At 43.4% G+C, this 27,171-nt stretch overlaps 1 protein-coding gene across 1 annotated transcript in view; it reads left to right on the plus strand.

The window, feature by feature from the left end:
* The window catches only part of spega (striated muscle enriched protein kinase a), a 363,062-nt gene that overhangs the window by 173,574 nt on the left and 162,317 nt on the right, over positions 1 to 27,171 (plus strand). The window contains 1 exon segment of the mRNA XM_080199291.1: positions 11,522 to 11,697. Coding sequence (XP_080055417.1) covers positions 11,522 to 11,697 — 176 coding nt within the window.

The raw sequence follows: 27,171 nt of genomic DNA on the forward strand, positions 1-27,171 counted from the left end.
GTTTGCGTCTTAGAGTCTGTGTGTTGGAGAGAATGATTTAGCATCTTCCAGAGCGTGCACTGGTGTGTTAGATTATTTGTGTGTTAGAGACTGTGTCGATGAGTGTGAGTTAGAGATCAGTGTGCCAGTGTTTAAGTGTGTTAGAGAGTGTGGCAGGAACGTTACTGCCCCTCCTGCCATGGGACTCAGGGTGGGCAATGGGAAGGCCCATTGATCTCAGGGTGGATTTTACAGTTCCGGGACAAGCAAGGCCATAAAATCGAGCCCTTTGTGTTCGAGTGTCGGTGTGTTCATGTGGATTACTGTCTAAGAGTGTCTCAGAAAATGTGCATTTTTAAGTTAGAGGATGTCGGTGGGAAAATGTGTGTGAGTGTGTTTGTGTGCAAGTCTTAGAGAGTGTGCATCAGTGTGTTACAGAATGTGCGTTAGAATGTTAGAGAGTGTGTTAGAGAGTGTGCGTTAGTGTGCTAGAAAATGTGTGTGAGTGTGTTAGAGAGTGTGGGTGAGTATGTATGAGAGTGTGTGTCAGCGTGTTAGAGAGTGTGCGTTAGTATGTTAGAGAGTGTGTATTAGTGTGTCAGAGACTGTGCGTTTGTGTGTTAGTGTGTTAGAGAGTGTGTGTTAGAGAGTGTGTGTTAGTGTGTTGGAGAGTGTGCGTTAATTTATTAGCGAGTGTGCATTAGTGTGTTAGCGAGTGTGTATTAGTGTGTTACAGAGTGTGTATTATTTTCTTAGAGAGTATGTGTTAGTGTGTTAGAGAGTGTGTGAGTGTATTAGAGCATTTGCGTTTGTGTGTGCGAGAGTGTTTGTTAGTGTCTTAGAGTGTGTGTGTTAGTGTGTTAGACAGTGTGTGTTAGTGTGTTAGAGAGAGCGTGCTGGTGTGTCAGGGAGTGTGTTAGTGTGTTAGAAACTGCGCATCAGTGTGTGAGTGATTGTGTGTTAGAGACTGTGTGTTAGAGGGTATGCATTGGTGTTTTCGAAAGTTTGTTTTTGTATGTTAGAGGTTGTGTGTTCGTGTGTTAGAGAGTGTGCATTATTTTGTTAGAGGATGTGTGTTAATGTATTAGAGATTGTGCATCAGTGTGTTTGAGAGTGTGTGTTAGTGCGTTAGAGAATGTGTGTTAATGTGCTATACAGTGTGTTAGTGTGTTAGAGTGTGCGTGTTAGTGTGTTAGAGTGTGTGTTAGTGAGTGTGTTAGCGAGTGTGCGTTAATGTGTTATAGAATGTGTATTAGTGTGTTAGTGAGTGTGTGTTAGTGTGCTAGAGAGAGTGTGACAATTTGGTAGAGGGTGTGCGTTAATGTGTTAGCGAGTTTGTGTTAGTGTATAGAGAGTGTGTTAGTGAGCTAGTGAGTGTGTATTATTGTGTTAGAGACTGTGTTAGTTTGATAGAGAGTGTGTATGAGTATTTTAGAGCATGTGCGTTAGTGTGTTAGAGAGTGTGTGACAGTGTGGTAGAGAGTGTGTGACAGTGTGTTAGAGAGTGTGCGTTAGTGGGTTAGAGAGTGTGTGTTACTGTGTGCTTCAGTGTGTCAGAGAGTCTGTGTTAATGTGTTAGAGAGTGTGCATCGGTGTGTTAGAGAGTGTGCATCGGTGTGTTAGAGAGTGTGTGTTAGTGTGTTAGAGAGTGTGTGTTAGCCTGTTAGGCAGTGTGTTAGTGTGTTAGAGAGTGTGTATTAGTGTGATAGACAGTATGTGTTGTTAGTGTGTTAGAGAATGTGTGTTAGTGTTGTTAGTGTGTTAGAGAGTGTGTGTTAGTGTGTTAAAGAATGTGCATCAGTGTGTTTGAGAGTGTGTTTTAGTGTTTTGGAGAGTGTGCTTTAGAATGATGGAGATAGTGTGTGTTGGTGTGTTAGAGAATGTGTTTTTTGTGGTAGAGTGTGCTTTAGTCTGTTGGAGAGTGTGTGTCAGCATTTGGAGAGTGTGTGTCAGTGTGTTAGATCGTGTCTATTAGTGTAGTAGAGAGTGTGCATCAGTGTGTTAGAGAGTGTGCTTCAGTGTGTTAGGGAGAGTGTGTTTGTGTGTTGGAGCTGGTGCATCACTGTGTTAGAAAGTGCTTGTTTGTGTGTTGAAGAGAATATGTCAGTGTGGTTAGAGACAGTGTGTTAATGTGTTAGAGAGTGTGTGTTAGTGTGTGTGTTCGTGTGTTAGAGAGTGTTTGTTAATATGTTAGAGTGTGTGCTACTGTGTTAGAGACTGTGTTTCAGTTTGTTAGAGATTTTGCACAGCGTGTCAGAGAGTGTGTGTTAGTGTGTCAGAGTGTGTGTGTTTGAATGATGGAGAGTGTGCGTTAGTGTGTCAGACAATCTGCTTGGTGTTTTAGAGACTGTATGATTGTGTGTTTGAGAGTGTAAATTAATGTTTTAGAGAAAGTGTGCTAGTGTGTTAGCAAGTGTGTGCCAGAGAGTGTGTGTTAGCGTGTTGGAGATTGTGCATTATTGTGTTAGAGAGTGTGTGTTAGTGCTTTTGAGAGTGTGCATTAATGTTTTAGCGAATGTGAGCTAGTGTGTTGGAGAGTGTGCATTATTGTGCTAGAAAGTGTATGTTAGTGAGTGTGTGTTAGTGTGTGTTAGTGTGTTAGAAAGTGTGTGTGTGAGAATGTATGTTAGTGTGTTATAGATTCTGCGTTATTGTGTTAGTGTGTGTTAGTATGTTAGGGAGTGTGTGTTAGTGTGTTAGAGAATGTGTGTTAGTCTGTTAGAGAAACTAACTAAGACACTAACACACACACTCTCTAACATACCAACACACTCACTAACGTGCTGCACACACTCTCTAACACACTAACATACAGTCTCTAACACACATCTCTAACACACTAATGCACACTCTAACATATTAAAGCAAACTCTAACACAGTAATGCACACTCTCTAACACACTAACACACACTCTAAACACACTAATGCACACTCTCTAACACACTAATGCACACTCTCTAACACACTCTAACATACTAACACACACTTTAACACATTAAAGAACACTCTCTAACACACTAACACTTGCTCTCTAACACACTAGCACACACTCTCTAACACACTAAGGCACAGTTTCTAATACACTAAGGCACAGCCTCTAACACGCTAATGCACACTCTAACACATTAAAGCAAACTCTAACACAGTAATGCACACTCTCTAACACACTAACACACTCTAAACACACTAATGCACACTCTCTAACACACTAACACACACTCTAAACACACAAATGCACACTCTCTAACACACTAATGCATGCTCTCTAACACACTCTAACATACTAACACACACTTTAACACATTAAAGAACACTCTCTAACACACTAACACTTGCTCTCTAACACACTAAGGCACAGTTTCTAATACACTAAGGCACAGCCTCTAACACACTAATGCACCCTCAAGCATTCTCTCTAACACACTAACATGCACCCTCTAATACATGAACGGACACACTCTGACACTAACACCCACTCTCTAACAAACTAACAAACTCTCTAACGCACCAACACCCACTCTCTAACACATTAACACGTACTCTAATGCACTAACACACACTCTCTAACACACTAACACACACTCTAACACACTAATGCATTCTGTCTAATAAAGTAACGCACACCATCTAACATACTAACGTACACTCTCTAAATCACTAACACACACTCTATAACACACTAACACACAATCTCTAACACAGTAATGCACACTCTCTAACACAGCATTGCACACACTAACACACTCTCTAACGCATATGCTAACACACCAACACACACTCTCTAACACATTAACACACACTCTCTAATACACTAACACATACTCTTTAACACACTAGGAGACGGTCTCTAACACACTAACACGCAGTCTCCAACACATTAACGCACACTCTAATGCACTCTCCAGTACAATAACGCACACTCTCTAACACACTAATACACACTCTCTAACACACTAATACACACACTCTAACACACTAACACACACTAACACACACTCTCTAACACACTAACACATTCAGTCTAACTGACTAACGCATACTCTCTAACACACTAGCACACACTCAAACACTCTCTCTAACATACTAACACACACCCTCTAACACATGAACGCACACTCTCTAACACACTAACACACACTCTCTAACATGCTAACACACACTCTGCAACAAACTAACGAACTCTCCAACACACTAACACACTCTCGGACGCACTAACACATACCCTCTAACACAGTAACACACACTCACTAACACACTAATGTGCACTCTCTAACACACTAACACACACTAACATACCTAACGCACGCTAACACACTAATGCACACTCTCTAACACACTAATGCACATTCTAACGCATAAGCACACACTCTCTTACACACTAACTCACACTCTCTAACACACTAATGCACATTCTCTAACATACTAACATACACTCTCTAACACGCACTCTTTCACGCTAACACACACTCTCTAACACACTAACACGCACTCTCTAACACACTAACACACACTTTCTAACACACTAGTGCATACTCCCTAACACACTAATGCAAACTCTCTAATACACTAACACACACCCTCTCACACAGTAATGCATACTCTCTGACACATTGATGCACACTCTTTAAAGCACAAACATGCATTCTCTCACACAGTAACACACAATCCCAAACACACTAACACATACTCTCTAATGCACTAACGCACACTCTCTAACTCACTCACACACTTTCTAACACACTGAGACACACTCTCTAACACACTCCCTCTAACACGTGAATACACACTTGCTAACATAATAACGCACAATCCCGAACATCCGAACGCACTCTCTTTATTGCGCTAACACACACTGTCACACTAATGCACACTCTCTAACACACACCCTCTCACACACTAACACACACTCTCTCACACACCAACACAGATGCAGAGGATGCAGAGCAAACAAATCAATGGGACTGCCTGACAGAGGAGGTACGGCCAGTTAATCATCAGGATTACGGAGACGAAATGACCTTCGCGGATGTCCCTGGCTACACGTGTGTGAAGTTGAGAAACCAGCAAGGGGACAGGTTTTATTTGACTTTGAGCAGCTCAACTCTCTGAAAAAAAGTTCTGCTTTGAATTTCAATGTTCTGAAAAATCCAGAGAACCAGTTGGCCTCAGCGAAGGAAATTAAAAAGCAAAATCTAAAGTGGTTTGTGCCAGTTTGCACTCAGTGTAAAGTCTTACCCGTTAAATCCTGCCCAGCTCCCTGAGGACATGACTGGAACTAATTTATAATCGTGAGAAATTGAGCTTGAACGTGGAATTAAAGCAGGATCAAGGACTGAAGGGGGTTTTTGAAAAGAAAGAGGAAGCAGCTGAATGATAGCAGTGTGTCGAGAGGGGGAAGACAGAGAGAATGTGATTGCCGATGCTTTATCACAACTGATAAAGGAAGGAATGATCAATGGCAGAAGAAAAGGACTGAAATGGACTATACTACTGTTATGCATTCATGCTTAGATTTAGTAACATATATACATATGTAGCGTACTAATAGTGTGAAACTAGATGTTTATATATATATACATTATAGTGTACCAATAGTATGAAATTAGAAGTTATGAATATATATGTACATTATAGCATACTAATAGTATGAAACTAGAGGTTATGAATATACGTATATACAGAAGGCAAACTAATAGTATGAAACCAGAGGTTATGAATATATGTACATTATAGCATTCTAATAATGTGAAACTAGAAGTTATATATATATATTATAGCATACTAATAGTGTGAGACTAGAAGCTATGAATATACGTATATACATAAGGCATACTAATGGTGTGAAACTAGAGGTTATGAATATATGTACATTATAGCATACTAATAGTATGAAACTAGAAGTTATGAATATATATATAACTATAGCATAATAATAGTGTGAAACTAAAGGTTATATATACATCATAGTGTTTTAACAGTGTGAAACTAGAAGTTATGAATATATATATATTATAGTGTACTAATAGTGTGAAACTAGAGGTTATATGTACATCATAATGTATTAATAGTGTGAAACTAGAGGTTATATATACATCATAGTGTTTTAACAGTGTGAAACTAGAAGTTATGAATATATATACTATAGTGTACTAATAGTGTGAAACTAGAGGTTATATGTACATCATAATGTATTAATAGTGTGAAACTAGAGGTTATAAATATATATATCTACATTATAGCATACTAATAGTGTGAAACTACAGATTATAGAAAAAGAAACCATCTTTGCATATTGATGGTCCACTTTTTTAAGGGGGGGAGAAGTTTGACAATACTGTGCCTTTAAGAAATATGTTTGTGTCATTTTTCTCATGCAGGATTATTTTAAGCAGTTGATTCTATTTTCCCGATGCCGTTTTGTGCATAACCGGCAGCCTACATGTTGATGCTGAAGAAGGATAATTGATCCTAATTGCTTGAGCGTTTGTTTTATTCTGGGTTAATGTGGTTTGGGTAGTTTAGTATTTTCACCTGGGGGTTTTCAGAGTAGGGTTTGATTAGGTTGATTGATAGGACAGTCATGTGACTGGGCTAAGCTCACTGAGAGAAACAAGCCCAAACAAGAAACAAGTTGCTGCTAGGAATATTTAGAGAGAAGAAATAGCTCTCTGACTCTCTCTCTCGAGGTTGGAGTCTGGGCTCTGCCAGAAAATAGGTCTCTTTCTCTCAAGTTCCATTGTTTGATGTGGGATCTTTCTCTGGAGGCTGCTGCAGGTGCGTCAGAGAACCGGTGTCTTTTTGTATCTCCATCCAGAGATGTTAAAAGGCTGGAAGTCTGGCAGCCTCATAAACCTCTTAAACAGTAAATGAACTTTAAACTTTTAAATGTATATGTTTTGTGCTAACTGATTCTGAAGATGGATGTTTGTCTGTGGGGATATTGCTTAAATTGAAACTATAGAGGTAGCTAGCAGTTAACAATACATTGTCATGTTTAAGTATTTCAATTGGTCAAAGTCTTTTAAATGTTTTAACTGCATTATTAAATTTTTATTTTGATAAAAGCTTCCTAGTGGGTTAATAGAATCATATCTGGAGTGAAGCACATTATGCTCACACAAATCCAAAAAAAAATGTTGGGGTCTAGGCTAATTTCGTAATATTGATTGGAGTTCCTGATCTGGTCACTAGGTGCGAATGTGCATTTGTATGTCAAGGAGTAAGTGTTTCAGAGAGTGTGTGCTAATCTGTTGGTGTCAGGGGCTAGAACAGAAACTCCAAGATATTTTATGCAGTTAGCCTAGATGCTAATTTTTCCTTCTGATTTTGGCATTAGGGTGAACACAAAGTGTTTCCCTCCAAGATGATTAAATTCACCCGCTAGGAAGCTTTTATTCAAATCAGATTTTATTTAAGAACGCAATTAGAATATAACAAAAAGAATTAGCATAGTTTTTTAACCAATTAAAATGTTTAAACATGGCAAAGTATAATTCTGAACAGCTCGCTATATCCACAGTTCTAATGTAAGCAGAATCCCATAGATATGATTTTATTCTTCAGAAACAGTACCAAAAGCAGATATGTTCATATAGATGAAAGACTTCCAGCTTTTTAATACCTCTGGACAGAGATCCAGACATACACCTGTCTTCTGACACTCATACAGAAACCTCCAGAGAAAGATCCACCCCGAATAGCAGAATCTCAGAGGAAGAGTTATTTCCTGGGAGATTCTAGCTCTCGAGAGGCACTGTTCTCTAACGCCTTCAAGCAACTTTTGAGCTTGATTTCTCTGTGTAATTCTGGCTCCACCCAGTCACCTGATTTTCCATCAACCTGATGAAGCCCCACTCTGCAAAACCCGAGGAGAAAAGAATAAAATAACTGGACAACATTGGTCCAGATTAAAACAAATGATCTAGCAATTAGGAGCAATTATGCTGCTACAGTAACAGTACAGAGCTGTGGATGCAGGACCAGCAGCACCTTATTACAACAAAATTTAAAATAAAAGTTCCTGCATCGCAAAATACCTCAAATACATTTCTTAAAGGCACAGTATCATCACACACTCTCTAACACACTAATGTACACTCTTTCGCACACACATGCTCTAACACACTAATTCACACTCTCTAACGCATTAATGCATACTCTCAAACACACTATCATACACTCTCTTCCACGTATTCTCTAATACACTAACACTCTCTCTAACACACATATTCTAACACACTAATGCAAATTTTTTAACACACTTATTCTAACACACTAATGCACATTCTCTAACACACATTCTGACACACTCTCTAACACACATATTCTAACACTAATGCAAATTTTCTAACACACTAATGCACACTCCCTATCACACATATTCTAACACATTGACACACACTCTCTAACCCACTAACATACACTCTCTAACACGCTTATTCTAACACACTAATGCACACTGTCTATCAAACTAACACACACCCTCTAACACACATATTCTAAAACACTAATGCAAATTTTCTAACACACTTATTCTAACACACCAATGCACATTCTCTACCACACATATTCTAGCACACTAACACACACTCTCTAACTCACTAACGCACACTCTCTAACACACTAACGTACACTCTCTAACCCACTGACACACAGCCTCTAACACACTAACACACACTCTCTAACACATTAACACACACTCTCTAACACACTAACACACTCTCTAACACACCAATGCACTCTCTCTAACACACTAACACGCACTCGCTAACCCACTGACACACAGCCTCTAACACACTAATACACACTCTCTAACACAGTAACACACACTCTCTAACACACTAACGCACACTCTCTAACACACTAACGCACACTTTCTAACATGACAATGCACACTCTCTAACACGATAATGCACACTCTCTAACACAATAACGCACACTCTCTAACACACTAACACATACTCTCTGCACACTAACGCACACTCTCTACACACTAACGCACACTCTCTAACACACTAACGCACACTCTCTAACATGATAATGCACACTCTCTAACACACTAACACACCCTCTCTAACACACTTACACACTCTCTAACACACTTACACACTCTCTCTAACACACTAACACACACTCTCTGACACACTAACGCACACTTTCTAAAATGATAATGCACACTCTCTAACACAATAACGCACACTCTCCGACACACTAACACCACTCTCTAACACACTAACACCACTCTCTAACACACTAACACCACTCTCTAACACACTAACGCACACTCTCTAACACACTAACGCACACTCTCTAACACACTAATGCACACTCTCTAACACACTAACGCACACACTCTAACACAAGCACACACTTTCTAACATGATAATGCGCACTCTCTAACACACTAACACACACTCTCTAACACACTTACACACTCTCTCTAACACACTAACACACACTCTCTGACACACGCACACTTTCTAAAATGATAATGCACACTCTAACACAATAAGGCACACTCTCCAACACACTAACACCACTCTCTAACACACTAATGCACACTCTCTAACACACTAACGCACACTCTCTAACACAATAACACACACTCTCTACACACTAATGCACACTCTCTAACACAAGCACACACTTTCTAACATGATAATGCACACTCTCTAACACACTAACACACAGTCTCTAACACACTAACGCACACTCTCTAACACACTAACGCACACTCTCTAACACACTAACGCACACTCTCTAACACACTAACGCACACTCTCTAACACACTAACGCACACTCTCTAACACACTAACGCACACTCTCTAACACACTAACGCACACTCTCTAACACACTAACGCACACTCTCTAACACACAAACACACACTCTCTAACACACTAACACACTCTAACACACTAACGCACGCTCTGTAACACACTAACGGACACTGTCTGACACACTAACACACGCTCTCTAACACACTAACGCACGCTCTCTAACACACTAACGCACACTGTCTGACACACTAACACACAATCTCTAACACACTAATGCACGCTCTAACACACTAACGCACACTGTCTGACACACTAACACACGCTCTCTAACACACTAACGCACGCTCTCTAACACACTAACGCACACTGTCTGACACACTAACACACAATCTCTAATACACTAATGCACGCTCTAACACACTAACGCACACTGTCTGACACACTAACACACAATCTCTAACACACTAACTCACTTTCTAACACACAAAGACATTCTAACGCACTAGTCCAACAGCAGGTAATAGGGAAGGCAAATGGAATGTTGGCCTTTATTTCAAAGGGAATGGAGTATAAAAATAGGGAAGTCTTGCTAAAACGATACAGGGCACGGGTTAGACTACACCTGAAATACTGTGAACAGCTTTGGTCCCCTTATCTAAGGAAAGAGATACTGGCATTGGCGGCATCTATTAGAAGGTTCACTAGGATGATCCCGGGTATGGAGGGATTTTCTTCCAGAGAGAGGTTGAATAGGTTAGGCCTGTACTCTCTGGAGTTTAGAAGAATGAGAGGTGACCTTGTTGAAACATATAGGATTCCCAAGGGGCTTGATAGGGGAGGTGCTGAGAAGTTGTTTCCCCTAGTGGGAGAGTCTAGAACCAGAGGGCAAAATCCCTGAGTAAAGGGGTTGCCCGTTGAAGACAGAAATGAGGAGGAATTTCTTCTCAGAGAGCAGTGAATCTGTGGAATTCTCTCCTGTAAAGGGTGTAGAGGTTGGGCTGTTAAAAAGGTTCAAGATAGAGAAATTTTTAATGAGTAAGGGAATCAAGGTTATGGGGATAAAGTGGATTATCACATCAGATCAGTCATAATCCCATTGAATGATGGAGAAGAGCTGATGGGCTGAATGGCCTCCTTCTGCCCCTATACATTGTGGTTTGACGGTGTAACAGGACACAGATGGGATCCAGCCAGGATTGCAGTGAAGTTGGAAAGTTTGTGCACTTACCTTCCTGGAGAGCACTAACCTTGCAGACAGGCTGGTTTACTGGAATCGGGCTGTGCCGAGACCCCCCACCCCGTGCCTGTTGTCGGGGGCACTGGGGCAGTTACCATTTTCTTAAGGAATGGAGATACTATGAAATCGATGTCTTTGACTTTCTGGGTCAATCAGAATCCCAGTTAATGGAGAGTCTATTCCCATCAGAATCCCGGTTTTGGGAAAAGAAATCCCCCTTTGTGATTCCCTGTTGATGATACAACTTCCTCAGTGGGAGGTCCAGTGAAGGAGATATCCAGATCGAGAATCCCTTGCACTGGGAGGGTTTTCTCCCGCGTTACATTTCACTGTGGCCTTGCGACTGGGAACCAACCCATACCCCATGCCCACCCTACTCTGATCGAGACCCCCACCCACCCCTGAGGGAATCCGCAGAGCGGGCGAGCCTGGTACTTGGCGGAAGGTGCATTGGATATGCCGTTATGGAGAGGGTTACCCCCCTACATGGTGCAGTGAGAGCTTTGTCTGGTTTTCCCCTGACAGGTTGAGGAACCGGGAACCCGTGAAGGTCGACAGCCGCCATTACGTGCTGGAGGGGGAGAACGGGAGGTTCCACCTGAACATCGTGTCCGTGCAGAGATCCGACTCGGGAATGTACTCCTGCAAAGCGATCAATGAGTACGGGACAAAGCAATGCGATGGCAAGCTAGAGATCAAAGGTGAGTCTGAACTCATTCTGTTGTGACGCGGTGAAGCTTTGTGAATTGCTTTGTGTCCCTTTACTGCCCTGGATTGGAGCAGCACCGTGATGTAATAACCTCTCCAGCCAATGAAAGGTTGCCCAGAGTGTGGAGTGGCTGTCGGGTACTGGAACTTTCTCAGAGACACCTCGACAGATACCGCAAGCCATCCTGGTCACCACATAGATCGCCACGGAAAGCAAGGGGCAACAGTAATGCGGTTCTGATTGACGAAGAGCTTGGTGGATGGCTGTTTTTCCCCCAGGATGAGGGTCACACGCCCCCCCACCCCCCCCCCCCCCGCCTTCTCAATATGCATTAATTGGCATCATTCCATGTCGAAAAGGCTAGAATACAAGAGCAGGGTTGGACTTCTGAGGCTGTATCAGGCTCTGGTCAGACCCCCATTTGGAATATTGTGAGCAGTTTTGGGCCCCGTATCTAAGGAAGGATGTTCTGGTCTTGGAAAGGGTCCAGAGGAAGTTCACAAGAATGATCCCTGGAATGAAGAACTTGTCGTATAAGGAATGGTTGTGGACTCTGGGTCTGTACTATTTGGAGTTTAGAAGGATGGGGGGGGGATCTTATTGAAACTTACAGGATGCTGTGAGGCCTGGATAGAGTGGACACGGAGAGGATGTTTCCACTCATAAGAAAAACTAGAACCAGAGGGCACAACCTCAGGCTAAAGGGACGATCCTTTAAAACAGAGATGAGGAGGAATTTCTTCAGCCAGAGAGTGGGGAATCTGTGGAACTCTTTGCCGCAGAAGGCTGTGGAGGCTGGGTCATTGAGTGTCTTTAAGACAGAGATAGATAGGTTCTTGATTAATAAGGGGATCAGGGGTTATGGGGAAAAGGCAGGAAAATGGGGATGAGAAAAATATCAGCCATGATTGAATGGCAGAGCAGACTCGATGGGCCGAGTGGCCTCATTCCGCTCCTATGTCTTATGGTCTTATTTCAAAATTTGTCCCCAACACAAAACTCTGAAATTGGGTAATTGGTGAGGGGGCTGCGGGAGAGATAAGTTGGTGAAATGGAGAGAGATGTGGCATTTCACACAGTGGGAGAACATTTTCATTTAAATTAATTAGTGGGGCATGGGCGTCGCAGGCTGGGCCAGCATTTATTACCCATCCCTAGTTGCCCCTTGGTGGCGAGCTGCCTTCCTGAATCGCTGGAGTCCATGTGCTGTGGGTTGGCCCACAATGCCGTTAGGGAGGGAATTCCAGGATTTTGACCCAGTGATTAAGAAAGTCAGGATGGCGGGTGTCTAGGAGCGTTGGTAGTTTTCCCATGTATCTGCTGCCCTTGTCCTTCGAGATGGAAAGGTTTGTGGGATTGGAAGGTGCTGTCTCAGGATCTTTGGTGCGTTGCTGCAGTGCATCTTGTAGATAGTACAGAGAGTGATCCAAGTTAATGGGAAGAATCAACTTTTTAAAAAGTTCATTCCAAGGGTGTGAGCTTTCACTGGCAGGGATCAGCACTTGTTCCCCATCCTGAATTGCCCCCTTGGACTGAGTGTCTCACCCCAGAGGGGCAGTTAAGAGTCACCCACATTGCCGGAGCCACATGTGGGCCAGACCAGGTAAGGACAAGTTTCCTTCCCTACAGCACGGCAGAGAACCAGGTGAGGTTTTACCACGGTCGACAATTGTTTTGTGGTCACCATTCACTTTTATTTCCAGGTTTTTATTTATTGAATTGAAATTTCAGCCCCTGAAATGTTGGGATTCGAAGGCAGGCCCCTGGAATTCTCTGGGTCTCTGGGTTACCAGGTCCAGTGACAATACCGCTGATTTCGGGCTGGGGGGAATGGAGAGGAATCTCTGAGGGCGGTGGGTGACGTTGAGGAGGTTGTTGACCAGGTTGGGCCTCTCTACCCATTGGAGATTGGATTGATGGGGGTTGGGGGAGGGGGTGACGGTACGGGAACACACCAGACACTGAGGGGTTTGTCAGGGTCGATGCTGAGAGGATGTCCCCCCCCCCCCATGGAGGGTTCTAGAACCAGGGTGTTTGGGGGAGGAGCACAGATTCAAAACCAGGTCTCTCCCACGGAAGCCGGAGACGAGAAGGAGTTTCTCCTGTCAGAGGGGTGTTAGTGTTTGGACCTGTCCCCCCTCCCACCACCCCCAGAGAGCAGAGGGGGCTGTGGGTCAGTGAATATATTCGACGCTGAGTCCGAGAGACTCCGACCTGAGTACGGGGTTCAGTTCCGGGCCCCGCACTTTAGGAAGGACGTCAGGGCTTTGGGAGAGGGTACGGAGGGAGATTTACGGGAATGTTCCCAGGGATGGGGCACGTGGAGAGGCTGGGATTGTTTCCCCTCGGAGCAGAGAGAGGGTGAAAGGGGGGGAGACGAGAGCAAAATACCGCGGATGCTGGAGATCTGAGACGGAAGGCGGGAAGTGCGGGGAATTCTCAGCAGCTCGGGCAGCGTCTGTGGAGAGCGTTAACGGAGCGGGGAACCCTCTCTCTCTCTCTCGGGCGGATGGAGACTGGGTTCGGGAGAGACAATCCTGGAAAGTTACCCGAGGTTTGGATCTCACGGTGAAGATTCCTGCTGGCGCTCTTCCTGGGACGGGAATGAAGGAAAACAACCGTCTGTGGGATCTGTCAGGTAAGAAATGGCTGAAGTTTTTAATGTGGCAAAGTTGTTAACGTGGGGGGAGGGGGAGGAATGATGTTTTGGGGGAATGGGGGAGAGCGATACACATGTTTTTGGGGGGGTTGGTGTCTGGGGGAATGGGTTGTGTGTTACTCATGTTGTTGTGAGGGGAGCGGGGGGAGATTGGCAGGAGTTCAGCCATTGGTCGTGCAGAGAATCCACCCTCATTCCAACCAATCGTCATCTCCAGTCACCAATCCAACCCCCCCACCCGTACTGGGTTGAATGGTACAGTCTGTATTAAATGGCGGCACTTTTGGGTTGAGTGACAATGGCCTCTGGGCTCCAACGGGAGCTCGTTGTCGGCTGCCGTGATGGAATGGGGCAGCGTTGCCTCAATGTGGAGGATTGTATTGGTCTCCTTATTAAAGGAGGATCTCAATGTGTTTGGAAGCAGCTGAGGGGGGAGGGTTTACCGGATTCACACCGGGAATGGGCGGGTTGTCTTGTGAGGGAAGGTCGGAGAGGCCGGGCGTGTATCCGCTGGAGTTTAGAAGAGCGAGAGGCCATTTGCTGGAGGTTGGGGTTGGGGTGTGGAGAGGATGTTTCCTTTCAGAGAATGTAGAGCCTTGGGTGGGGAGGGGGTGAGGGTCACTGTTTAAAAATAGTACGCTGTCCATTTAAGACGGAGATGAGGAGAGTTTGTTTCTCTCAGAGGGTGCTGAGTCTCTGAAACTCTCTTCCTCAAAAGCCAGTGGGAGCGGAGACTTTGAATATCTTTTAAGGTAGAGTGAGGGTAGGTTTGTGATTAACGAGGGGGTGAAAGGGGGCGGTCAGCGGGAATGACATCCACCATCTCAAGATCGCCCTCCAGATCTGAAAGGTTTCAATCCAGTTGCCTCTCACTCTCTGAAACTCCAGCGGATACAAGCCTGGCCTCTCCAACATTCCCACATAAGACAATCCGCCCATTCCCAGATAATAGTCTGGTAAACCTTCCCTGAGCTCCCAATCCAATTTAACATCTTTCCTTCAACAAGGAGAGCAATATTGAGGTTTCAGTCTGATCAGCTGTGATCTTAATGAATGGTACAGCAGGCCCGAGGGGCCAAGTGGCCTTACTCCTGCTCCTAGTTCTATGCTTGTGTTAACTGAAGGGTTTATGTTGTTTCAAAATTTGGGAGCAATTGTGTTCAATGGTTGTATTTACTTTTGGATGGAATGCATCTCTAAAGTTTGTTTATTAGTGTCACAAGTAGGCTTACATTAACACTGCAATGAAGTTACTGTGAAATTCCCCTAGTCCCCACATTCTGGCGTCTGTTCGGGTACACTGAGGGGGAATTTAACGCGGTCAATGCACCTTAACCAGCACGTCTTTTTGGACTGTGGGAGGAAACCGGAGCACCCGGAGGAAACCCACGCAGACACGGGGAGAATGTGCAGACTCCACACAGGCAGTGACCCGAGCCGGGAATCGAACCCGGGTCTCTGGCGCTGTGAGGCAGCAGGGCTGATCACTGTGCTACTGTGCTGCTTTAAGATTGACCAGACTAATGCTGGTATTAATTGAACAAGATAACTTACCATGGAATCACAGAATCCTATAGTGTAAAAAGAGGCCATTTGGCCCATCGAGTCTGTACTGACCACAATCCCAGCCAGGACCTATTCTCATAACCTCACACATTTACCCTGCTAATTCCCCTGACACTGAGGGCCTGACCCACGCGTTTTAGGCTGTGGGACCGTGGATGAAATGAACTTATTTTGTATTCCACTGAGATTGAGAAGTAGCGAGTGGTCTACTCAAAATGGTTAAGATGATTCAAGAGGTTGATGGGATTGAGGGAGAAACGGCACTGCCTCTGCCGGGCAGAATGTCGGAATGAGAGCCAGGATGTTCCTGCAGGATGTTCTCCACACCGAGGAGAGTGGAATTCCGGGATTTCTCCCCCCGACAAAGCCACGGATGCAGGAGGATAACTGGAACTTTATCATGTCATATACCTGAGCCCCCTCAATGGTAATCAGTCTCACAACACCAGGTTAAAACCCAACAGGTTTATTTGGTAGTAAACGTCACTAGCTTTCAGGGCTCTGCCCCTTCATCGGGTGAGTGGAACTCCCGTTCACCTGACAAAGGGGCAAGTCCCGAAAGCTAGTGACGTTTAGTACCAAATAAACCTGTTGGGTTTTAACCTGGTGTTGTGAGACTTCTTACTGTGTTTACCCCAGTCCAACGCTGGCATCTCCTCATCATGGCTACTATCGTCCCCTCAGTGGCCCAGGGTTAGAGGAGGCCCCCAGCGGCGGGGTGCAGAGGTGATGGCTCTCGCTGGTGGAAGTGGAGGTTGTTGAAGCCCCTGGGTGGGCAGGAGAATGAATGAGCAACCTGGTAGTGTCCCATTGGGCACCATCATTGTTCCAAGGAGCCGTGCCAAGGGGATTGGGGGCCTAAGCAGGGGGCGGGGCTTGAGAGGGGTGGGGTAATGGCAGAAGCGCAATAATGGCGGGTTTATGCAAAGGGGGAGCTCCGCAAGGCCAGTGGTCTCACGGGGGGGGGGCTGTGTGGTCTCGCGGGGGGGGGGGGGGGGGTTGCTGTGTGGAAGGGAGTGGGGGGGCTTGCAAGGGGGGAGCGAGTAGGGGGCATGCTGGGATCCGGGCGGAGCGGGTTGTGACTGGGAGGCATGTTACACTCGTCTAAACCAGATTAGCATCAATGGGCTTTCCCTCTTTGATTGTGTTCGATGTATCCTTCTCTATTTTCGATTATTTAATTGTTTGAGTGGCTTTATTATTCTGTGAGCCAGCGTTTCGTTCAAATCTTCCCTGAAAACCTCCTCTGTTTATACCCAATTGTTCTCACTTTTCTGGAAGTGATTTGAAACTTTTTTTTAATCAAAGAATAGATTTCTTTAAAGCTGGATTTTCTGATTTGCGAAGGTAAGTTTTAAGAATAGCTCCTGTATGGATGAGGAGAGACAATATCACTGCAGAACCTTTTAAAGTTCTTTGAAAATGTCTTTCAAGTTTTCTCTTATCGTGATTGAAGAGAGTTTGCAAAGTGTCGTTACTCTCTGTGTGGGATAGATGTGGTCTGATTAACTCTCACTGAAACCAAAGCACCCACCAAATCCTGCACATCTATAAACGTAAGGCTTTTGGGTCAAATTGGTAATACTTCAAATTGTGTTCCTTTCACAATTAGAATATCCAAAATACATGTGAATTCTACCTGTTGATTCATCTACCTCTCCCTCACAGCTCCTTCTGAGTAACAGGCTCGAGGGGCTGAATGGCCTCCTCCTCTCTCATGTACACACATTTACCTTCCTCTCTCAAACATACACGCACACGCATTCACCCCTTTCTCACACAAACACAGACAGTCACACACTCACCTCCTCTCTTTTTCAGACACATTCACAGCCTCTAACACACACACGATCACTAACTCTCTCTCACTCTCACAGTCACCCCGTCCCCACTCTCTCACACTTGTCTGAGGCCTCTCAGTGCCGAATTTTGCCTCTGTGTCAGCGTGTCTCTGTGCCTGTGTGTCTCTGTGCCTGTGTGTCTCTGTGTCAGCGTGTCTCTGTGTGAGCATGTCTCTGTGCCTGTGTCTCTGTGTCAGCGTGTCTCTGTGTCAGCGTGTCCCCGTGCCAGCGTGTCCCCGTGCCAGCGTGTCCCCGTGCCAGCGTGTCCCCGTGCCAGCGTGTCCCCGTGCCAGCGTGTCTCTGTGCCTGTATGTCTCTGTGCCAGCATGTCTCTGTGCCTGTATGTCTCTGTGTCAGCGTGTCAGTGTCACCTCAAAAGTTATGTTGGAGATCTTAAGAACAGTCACCTCAGGTTAGAAAGGAAATGTATGACGGTGGAAGAGAGATAAGAAACCTTAAATTTTAGTTAAAATTGTAATATAGCGGGACACAAAGAAAGCTGCAGGGATAAAGCAGTTACATTGGAAAGCATGAACAGAGGGAGAATCTGAGTGTATTCTGGAGTGTTAGTTCATTAGCAATGATCTCTTAATGAGGAAACTTCTACATATCCAGGCAGATGAAAAGTGGGCAGAAGTTCATTAAATGGTATTGCCAGTAGGGTACAGAAAGGAAGTGTTGTGGGTAACAAATGAGATACCAGTGGGAAATCATTCAGGAGTAAGAAAAACTCAAGCTAAAATACAGAAATGTTTTTATTGTCCTGGACTGCGTGAATATGTGGTTGGGTTTAGCTGTACATGTCACACGTGTCAGGTAACCAATCCAGCTGTGTTCATATCCATTCCTACAACGGAACAACCTGTTACAGAGGTTTTAATTGATACTGTCAGATCCGCCCCTAAAACAAAAAGTGGGAATCATTGTCTATTGACCGTAATGGATGCGTGTACTCGGTTTCCCGAGGCCATTCCATTACACAATACTAACAGCTAAAATGGGTTGTAGAGGAATTACTTAATTTCTTTACTTGCTGTACACTACGCACAGAAATACAATCAGATCGGGGATTGAACTGGAAGCAGGAGTAGGCCATCCGGCCCCTCGAGCCTGCTCCACCATCCATCATGGCTGATCATCGAATTCGATATCCTGATCCCCCTTTCCCCCCATATCCCTCCATCCCTTTAGCCCCAAGATCGATATCTAATTTCTTCTTGCAATCAGATGCTTTGGCCTTGCCTACTCTCTGTGGGAGTGAATTCCACACATTCACTACCCTCTGGGTGAAGAAATCTCTCCTCACCTCAGTCCTAAAAGGTTTACCCCTTATCCTCAAACTCTGACCCCCTAGTTCTGGGCTCCCCCCACCATCAGGAACATTCTTTCTGAATCTACCCTGTCTAACCCAGTTAGAATTTTATAAGTTTCTGTGAGATTCCCCTCTCACTCTTCTAAACTCCAGTGAATATAATCCTAACCGACTCAGTCTCTCCTCATATGAAAGAGCTGCCATTCCAGGAATCAGGTGAACCTTCCATCATATGGAAATAAAGTAAACCTTATATCAAAGTTATTCAGGGAGGTTATGGATAGCTTAGGTGTAAAGCAACTTGAATCTACTGCGTACCATCCAGGGTAGGAAGTCTCACAGCACCAGGTTAAAGAACAACAAGTTTATTTGATAGTAAACCCACAAGCTTTCGGAACGCTGTTCCTTTGTCAGGTGAGTGACCTGGTCTTGTGAGACTTACTGTGTTTACCCCAGTCCAACGCCGGCATCTCCATATCATGACTACCATCCAGGGTGACAGGGGGGCGATAGAGCAGTAGCATCCAACTTTAAAGACCATGTGGAGGACCAATGGTCAGGATTATCCATAGGATTGGGATAAAGGAGTTCCATTTGTACATTTTGCAATCAGGGATGTATCAAAAGAATCCATTAAATTCAGTCCCTTTGAATTTATTTTTGGTCATGAGCTAAGAGGGTGGAACGGTAGCACAGTGGGTTAGCACTGCTGCCTCACAGCACCAGGGACCCGAGTTCAATTCCCGGCTTAGGTCACTGTCTGTGTGGAGTTTACACATTCTCCCCGTGTTTGCGTGGGTTTTCCTCCGGGTGCTCCGGTTTCCTCCCACAGTCTAAAGATCTGCTGGTTAGGTTGATTGGCCATGCTAAGAAATTGCCCCTTAGTGTCCCGGGATGCATAGGTTAGAAGGATTCACTGGGTAAGATATGTAGGGGTACAGTAATAGGACCTGGAGGAGATTGTGGTGGGTACAGACTCAATGGGCCGAATGGCCTCTTTCTGCACTGTCGAGCTTCTATGATACGATTTCTATGATTTCAGGAAGATACTGGAATTGATTAAGGAGAAACTGGTGAGCCGGCATTCTGAGACTACATTGGACTATGTGTCAAACTGTAGGGAAAGATTAACTAGGGTTGGTGGGTTGATTGGACAATATTAAAAGTGGCAGAGCAAGTGAGGAAAAAAGAAATTGATAGGAGATCAAAAAATTCTAATTTTGTTGGTTGGAAAATATTACCAGGGTTAGGTGAACAGTTAGAAGCAAAGTTTCCTGGGCTTTAGCAAATCAAAAGAAAATCAAGTAAGGTGAATTATTTGACGAGAGCTTGAGATAGAAGAAAAAACTCAGGGATTGTATCGTATTACTCAGGTAAAATTATATTTTGATTGGGAAGTAAAGCAGGATGTGTTAGTGGTTACAACTCAGAGTGAGAAAAACAAATCCAGATGATTCTGAATTTGACATTCCTCAAATTAAATTGGATAATGAGGAAGTTATCGGGAATTGGGATAAATTATTGAGTTACTTCCCGGAGGAAAATCTAAATGACCTGGGAGAGTTATTACTTTGACATCGAGCTCCATGTGTGAGCAAACTGGGAAGCAGCAAAGTAATCGTGCAGGATGTAGATGGAAATGCTGTTCCAATTAAGCAACATCTATATCGACCCGATCCACTAAAGTTGGCACAGGTTGAAAAGGAGGTTCAAAGCATGCTTAGGAATGATATCATTGAAGTGATTTGCAGTGAGTGGAGCTCACCTATGATGATGGTACCGAAACCAGATGGTGAACAATGATTATGCTTGGACTAAAGCCAAGTCGACAGGGTTACAATGTCAGATTCATATCCAATCCCTCGATTGGAAGGCTGTATTGAAAAGGTGGGACCAGCAACTTTTATTGCCAAACTTAGTTTACTTTGGAGATTCTGGCAGGTACGTTTACCCGACAGGGTGAAGGAAGTCTCAGTTTTTGTGGTGCCTGATGGCCTGTCGCGGTTTGGAATTAAGAATGCACCAGCGGCATTCCAATCGCTAACCAACAAGATCATTTCTGAACTAAGTAATTGTGCAGAGTATATCGACAATCCGGGGACTTCAGTCAGACACAGTCAGAACATTTAAAAGAATTGTTTATTTGGCAACAGCAGGTGGGCTTGGTGATAAACTTGGCTAAAAGTGCATTTGCAAAATCCCAAGTCAAGTTCTGAGGCCATATGAGTGAACATGGACAAGTGGCCCCAAGGAACATGGAAATGAAAGTTACTGGGGTGTTCCCAATACGAGATCACCATCAATGTGTCCTGGTCACTCCATGCCAATGCTATAGGTAAGAAAGCCCACAAATTCCTCTACTTTCTCAGAAGACTAAGGAAATTTGGCATGTCCACTGCGATTCCCACCAACTTTTACAGATGCACCATAGAAAGCACTCTTTCTGGTCGTATCACAGCTTGGTCTGGGCTCCTGCTCTGCCCAAGACCACAAGGAATTACAAAAGGTCGTGAATGTAGCCCAATCCATCACACAAACCAGCCTCCCATCCATTGACTCTGTCTACACTTCCCACTGCCTCGGCAAAGCCAGTGTAATTAAGGACCCCACGCACCCCGGACATTCTCTCTTCCACCTTCTTCCATTGGGAAAAAGATACAGAAGTCTGAGATTATGTACCAACCGACTCAAGAACGGCTTCTTCCCTGCTATCATCAGACTTTTGGATGGACTTACCTCGTATTAAGTTGATCTTTCTCTGCACCCTAGTAACACTACATTCTGCACCCTCTCCTTTCCTTCTCTATGAACGGTATGCTTTGTCTGTACAGCGCACAAGAAACAAAACTTTTCATTTTATGTTAATACATGAGACAATAATAAATCAAACCAGAAATCAATGAGAGGTGCTGAGATCAATGGTTTCTACAGGGGATTTCTGCCAGATTTTAGCAATGGTGTGTACCATTGACTGAACTGCTGAAAAAGCACAGGAAATTTGAGTGGATGTCTGAATATCAGGAGGCATTTGACATTCTGAAAACTGTTCAACTACCACACAAATCTCGGTGACACCAAATTATGCAAAGCTAGTCAAGCTGGCCGTTGCTGTGAGTGATGTGGGCGTTGGTGCGGTACTATTACAAGAAGATGACAGAAGGATAGAAAGATCAACTGGTTATTATTTTTCCAGAATATTAAATATTCATCAGAAAATTCAGCCATTGAGAAGGCGGCATTGAGTTTGGTATTGACATTGTAACATTCATGATCCCAGCATTTCAACAGAGAGTCTACACTGTTCATAATCCATTGAAGTTTCTGAAGAGGTTGAAAGATAAAAATTGCAAGGCTGTTTAGATGGAGCTTATTATCACAGCCACGTATTTGGAAGATGTAAAAAAAGGATGGAATTTTCAAACTTTTAAAATTACTGTCGCAAGTAGGCTAATATTAACACTGCAATGAAGTTACTGTGAAAACCCCCTAGCTGCCACACTCTGGTGCTTGTTCGGTTACACTGAGGGTGAGTTTAACACGGCCAATGCATCTAACCAGCACGTCTTTCAGACTGTGGGAGGAAACCACAGCACCCAGAGGAAACACACACAGACACAGGGAGAACATCAAACTCCGCACGGTGATCCAAGCTGAGAATTGAACCCAGGTCCCTGAGACTGGGAGGCAGCTAACTGCTGTGCCACCGTGTTGTTGGACAAGCAAATCTGAAATGGATCGCTGTGAAAATTTGCGATAAAAGATATATCTTACGGAGTACTAACAGCGTGAAGGAAAAACATCAATAGACATTGGAAAATGAAGATGTATTTTCATATTGCTGGTTCATTGTTTTAAGGGGAAAGTGTGATGAACACCAGCAATTGGTAAGTCTTTTTTTTATCTGTTTCAGTAAACTGTTTTTTTTTCCAGGCAGTCAGTGTATGTAGTAAACATTCAGCTAAGATGCTGAGAGAGCAGGATAATTATTCATTTTAACCCTGTAATGTTTACATAGGATAGAACTAATGGAATTTTGTTTATAGTTAAAGGAATGAAAGGTGGGTAGAGGATTGATGGGGTCATGTGGTAATGTGGTTATTGGGAGGAGGCAGGTATGTAGCAGGGACTAAACAGTTTTCAGTTCTGGCTGGGGTTTGTTTACAGACAGAGATCTGCAAGTTGCTCTCTCCACAACATCTCTCTGAAAGCTTCAAGCTAGTTGAAAGTCATTATAGCAAGTATATTCATGGTTGCTGCCTGTATTTAAAGTGATTTCTGAGTCTGTAAGAAGAATATTGCTTATTTGGATCTGAAACAACGATAAGTTCAAAATTAAAGTTATTTGTTTTCATGTTTAAGTGTTGTTCAACAGTTATTAGTTACTCTGCTACATTTGTTAGAGTTATAGTTAAACTGTGCTATTAAATAAAGTTTGTTTCACTATAAAAAGTCCCTGATTTGTTAGTGGAATTACTTCTGGGAGCGAAATATCCTCTTTCCACATTTATGCCAAAAATTGTTGGGTGAAAAATTCCAGATGATTCTGAATTTGTCATGCCTCAAATTAGATTGGACAATGAAGAATTAACTAGAAACTGGGATACATTCCTGAGTTACCTTCCGGAGGAAAATCAAAATAAGATGGAAGAGTTAATACAATCACATGGACGTCAGAACAAACTGGGAAATATTAAGTCATTGCGCATATTGTAGAAGTGGAAAATACTGTTCCAATTGAGCAATATACATACAGACTTCATCCACTCCAGTTGGCACAAGTTCAGAAGGAGAAGCTGACGTTTGCCGAGTCTGAGATGCAGCAGCCAAAAGTCTCAATCAAGCAGGATAAAGGGCTGGTAGGTAGTTACAAATCTCAGATGATGAAGACACAAATGGAAACAGATGGGCGCAATGTAAAACTGGTGAAGGTGGAAAAGGAGAACCAGTTAGTGGACATTGATGTGAATAAGAAGATTGAGCAGGTGCAGAGATACTTGTAGAAAGAATTGACAGGAGCTTATTCCTGCGTTATCCTTATTAACTGAACATAAACTTCATATTTGCCAACAACAGGTCATCATCAATGAAATGAAAAGTGAGGATCAATCAGAATTTATATGTAACCTCAAGATGGAGATTGAGAAGCATTTTACTACTGCAGACAAAAGGAAAGGACAATGATGTGAAGTGAGACTGTTTGATGAAACTGTACCATCGTTTGAAATGATCTGCTGGGAAAATGAATCTGTGGAGCTCGTACAGACCAGGATACCCAGAGAAACAGCTGGTGTTTGAGCAAATTCTGATGGTTTTCACAACAGCATAACTGCCACAATTACAACAAATCCTGACGCCAAAGAAGACAATCTGCCAAAGACAGTCTTTGCCAAAGAATGCACAGAAAATGATGACAAAGATCCAGAACAAACAAAAGAATTGATAAACTGTCTTGGAACCAAAAGATTTACCATTGGAAATCTGGAAAGAATTTGCAGCGTATCATTTCACAATGAAAGGATTTGGACTGACTGACAGAGGAACTAAGACCAAGGATAAAGTGACCTTTCTGGACAGTCCTGACCACACACGTGTACCAGAATGATAGGGAGTGGGATAGCTTGATCTTGGGTTCGGACGCAGCTCGGCATAACATCGAGGCTGTAATGTTCTGTGTTCTATGAGACATGTGGTCAATGGCAGGAGCTAAGCTTGGAGGAAAAAAAACAGTTTCATTTTTATTTTAAAACAAGAGCAGTTGCTGCTTGGAGCTGTTGGAAGAAAGAAATCACTCTCTCTCTCTCTCTCTCCCCTCAGAGATATTCTGAAAGTTCCAAGACTGTTAACCTCAGAAGGAATAGTAATTGTAGAAAGAGAGAGAGAGAAAGTAGCCAAGGAAAGTGACAACAGCTCTGGCAGAGAAAAAATAAGAAAGAATAATGAGAAAGAGAATTAGAACTTCAGTAATTGGAGAAAAAATTTCAGCTTGAAATGGTATAAGTGCTAAAGTATAAAACTGTGTGAGAAGCAGCAGAAATGGCAGATGATTTTGAATTGATTCAATATCAGTGTTTGGTTTTTGACATTAATTTTAATCTGTGAGGGATAGAAGTTGGTGAAAATCCTCAGATGGTAAAGGCAAAGGAAGTCTAGGTGGAGATAGTAAGGATAGTGTACCTCAGGTTAAAAAGGAAACAAATGAGGGTGGAAAAGAAATAGGGAACCTTAAGTGTTTTCTTTTTTTAAATTCATTCATGGGAGACAGGTGTCATTGGGCTGGCCAACAGTTATTGCCCATCTCTACTTCCCCCAGCGCAATTGAGAGTCAAACATTGTGGCTCTGGAGTCACATGTAGGCCAGACCGGGTAAGGACAGCAGATTTCCTTCCCTGAAGGACATTAGTGAACCAGATGGGGTTTTCCAACAATCGACAATGGTTTCATGGTCATCAATAGATTCTTAATTGCAGTTTTTTTTATTGAATTCAAATTCCACCATCAGCCAAGGTGGGATTCGAACCCGAGTCCCCAGAACATTGGTTAATTTTTTTAGATTAAGAGTCTGGTGATAATACCACTAGGCCATTGTCTCCCCATGTCATAAAATTGGACACATGAAGTTGGTGGCTTAAGGAAAGCACTGGGAAGACAGATATTGTAAAATAGGATAATTTCGGAATATCGGAATTAGGAGCAGAAGTTGGCAAATTCAACACTTCTAGCCTGCTCTGCCATTCAATCAGATCATGGCTGATCTCTCCCTGATCTCTCCCTGGTCTCAAATCCACCCCCCCACCCGTTCCCCATATCCCTTTAAGCCATTTTTAAAAATCAGAAATACATCTCTCTCCTTCTTGAAACCATTTAATGATTCAGAGTCCACTGTGCTGTAGGGCAGTGAGTTCCACAAATTCACCACCCTCTACCAGAAGTGAACGAGTAAGTCAGTGGGGTTTATTAAAGTGGCCAGTCAAAGAAACCATGGATGAATCCAAAGAGGTGAAAAAGAATGTAAAGCCTCGTCAGAGGGTGATTGATAAGCGAGTGCCAAATCTCTTTAAAGAGTTTAATTAAGAGATAAAGCAGCTACATCAGAAATAACACACTGAAGAAGAATCTGAGTGTATACTGGAATGTTATTACGTTAGCTATAATGTCTTAATGAGGGAGTGGAGACTTTTACATATTCAGGCAGATGTAAAATCAGCTGAAGTTCATCGGGAGGATAGGAAAGGAGGTGTTGTGGGTGTGACGTGAGGTATCATTTAGGAGTAAGGAATACTCAAGCTAAAATACAGAAACATTTTTATTGGCCTGGACTGTGTAAAGATGTGTTTGAATTTTGCCGGTCATGTCACACATGTCAGGTCATGGGGAAACCTCAAACGGTGATAAAATCAGCACCGCTAATATCCATTCCAGCTTTTGAGGAAACATTTACAAGGGTCTTAATTGATTGCATACACGTAAAGTGGGAATCAATATCTATTGACTACAATGGCCACGTCTATTCGATTCCCAGAGACCATCCCATTGTGCAATACTACAGCTAAAAGGATCTTTCATTAGATAGAGGCTAGATCAAGAATCAAATTTTACATCAAAGTTATTCAAGGAGGTTATGGATATCTTAGGAGTAAAATAATTTAAATTAACTGCGTACCATCCAGAGACGTGAAGGCTGTGGCATCAAACCTTAAAGACAATATTGAGAGCTTATTGTCAAGATTATGCGGAGGATTGGGATAAAGAACATAGAACACTACAGCACAAACAGGCCCTTCGGCCCACAAGTTGCGCCAATCACATCCCTACCTACCAGGCCTATCTATAACCCTCAATCCCATTAAATCCCATGTACTCATCCAGAAGTCTCTTAAAAGACCCCAGTGAGTTCGCCTCCACCACCACCGACGGCAGCCGATTCCACTCACTCACCACCCTCTGAGTGAAAAACTTACCCCTGACATCTCCTCTGTACCTGCTCCCCAGCACCTTAAACCTGTGTCCTCTCGTAGCGACCATTTCAGCCCTGGGAAATAGCCTCCGAGAATCCACCCGATCTATTCCTCTCAACATTTTATAAACCTC

Source organism: Carcharhinus amblyrhynchos, chromosome 11 (genome assembly GCF_965287045.1).
Source record: "Carcharhinus amblyrhynchos chromosome 11, sCarAmb.v2.hapA, whole genome shotgun sequence".
Taxonomy (NCBI): Eukaryota; Metazoa; Chordata; class Chondrichthyes; order Carcharhiniformes; family Carcharhinidae; genus Carcharhinus; species Carcharhinus amblyrhynchos.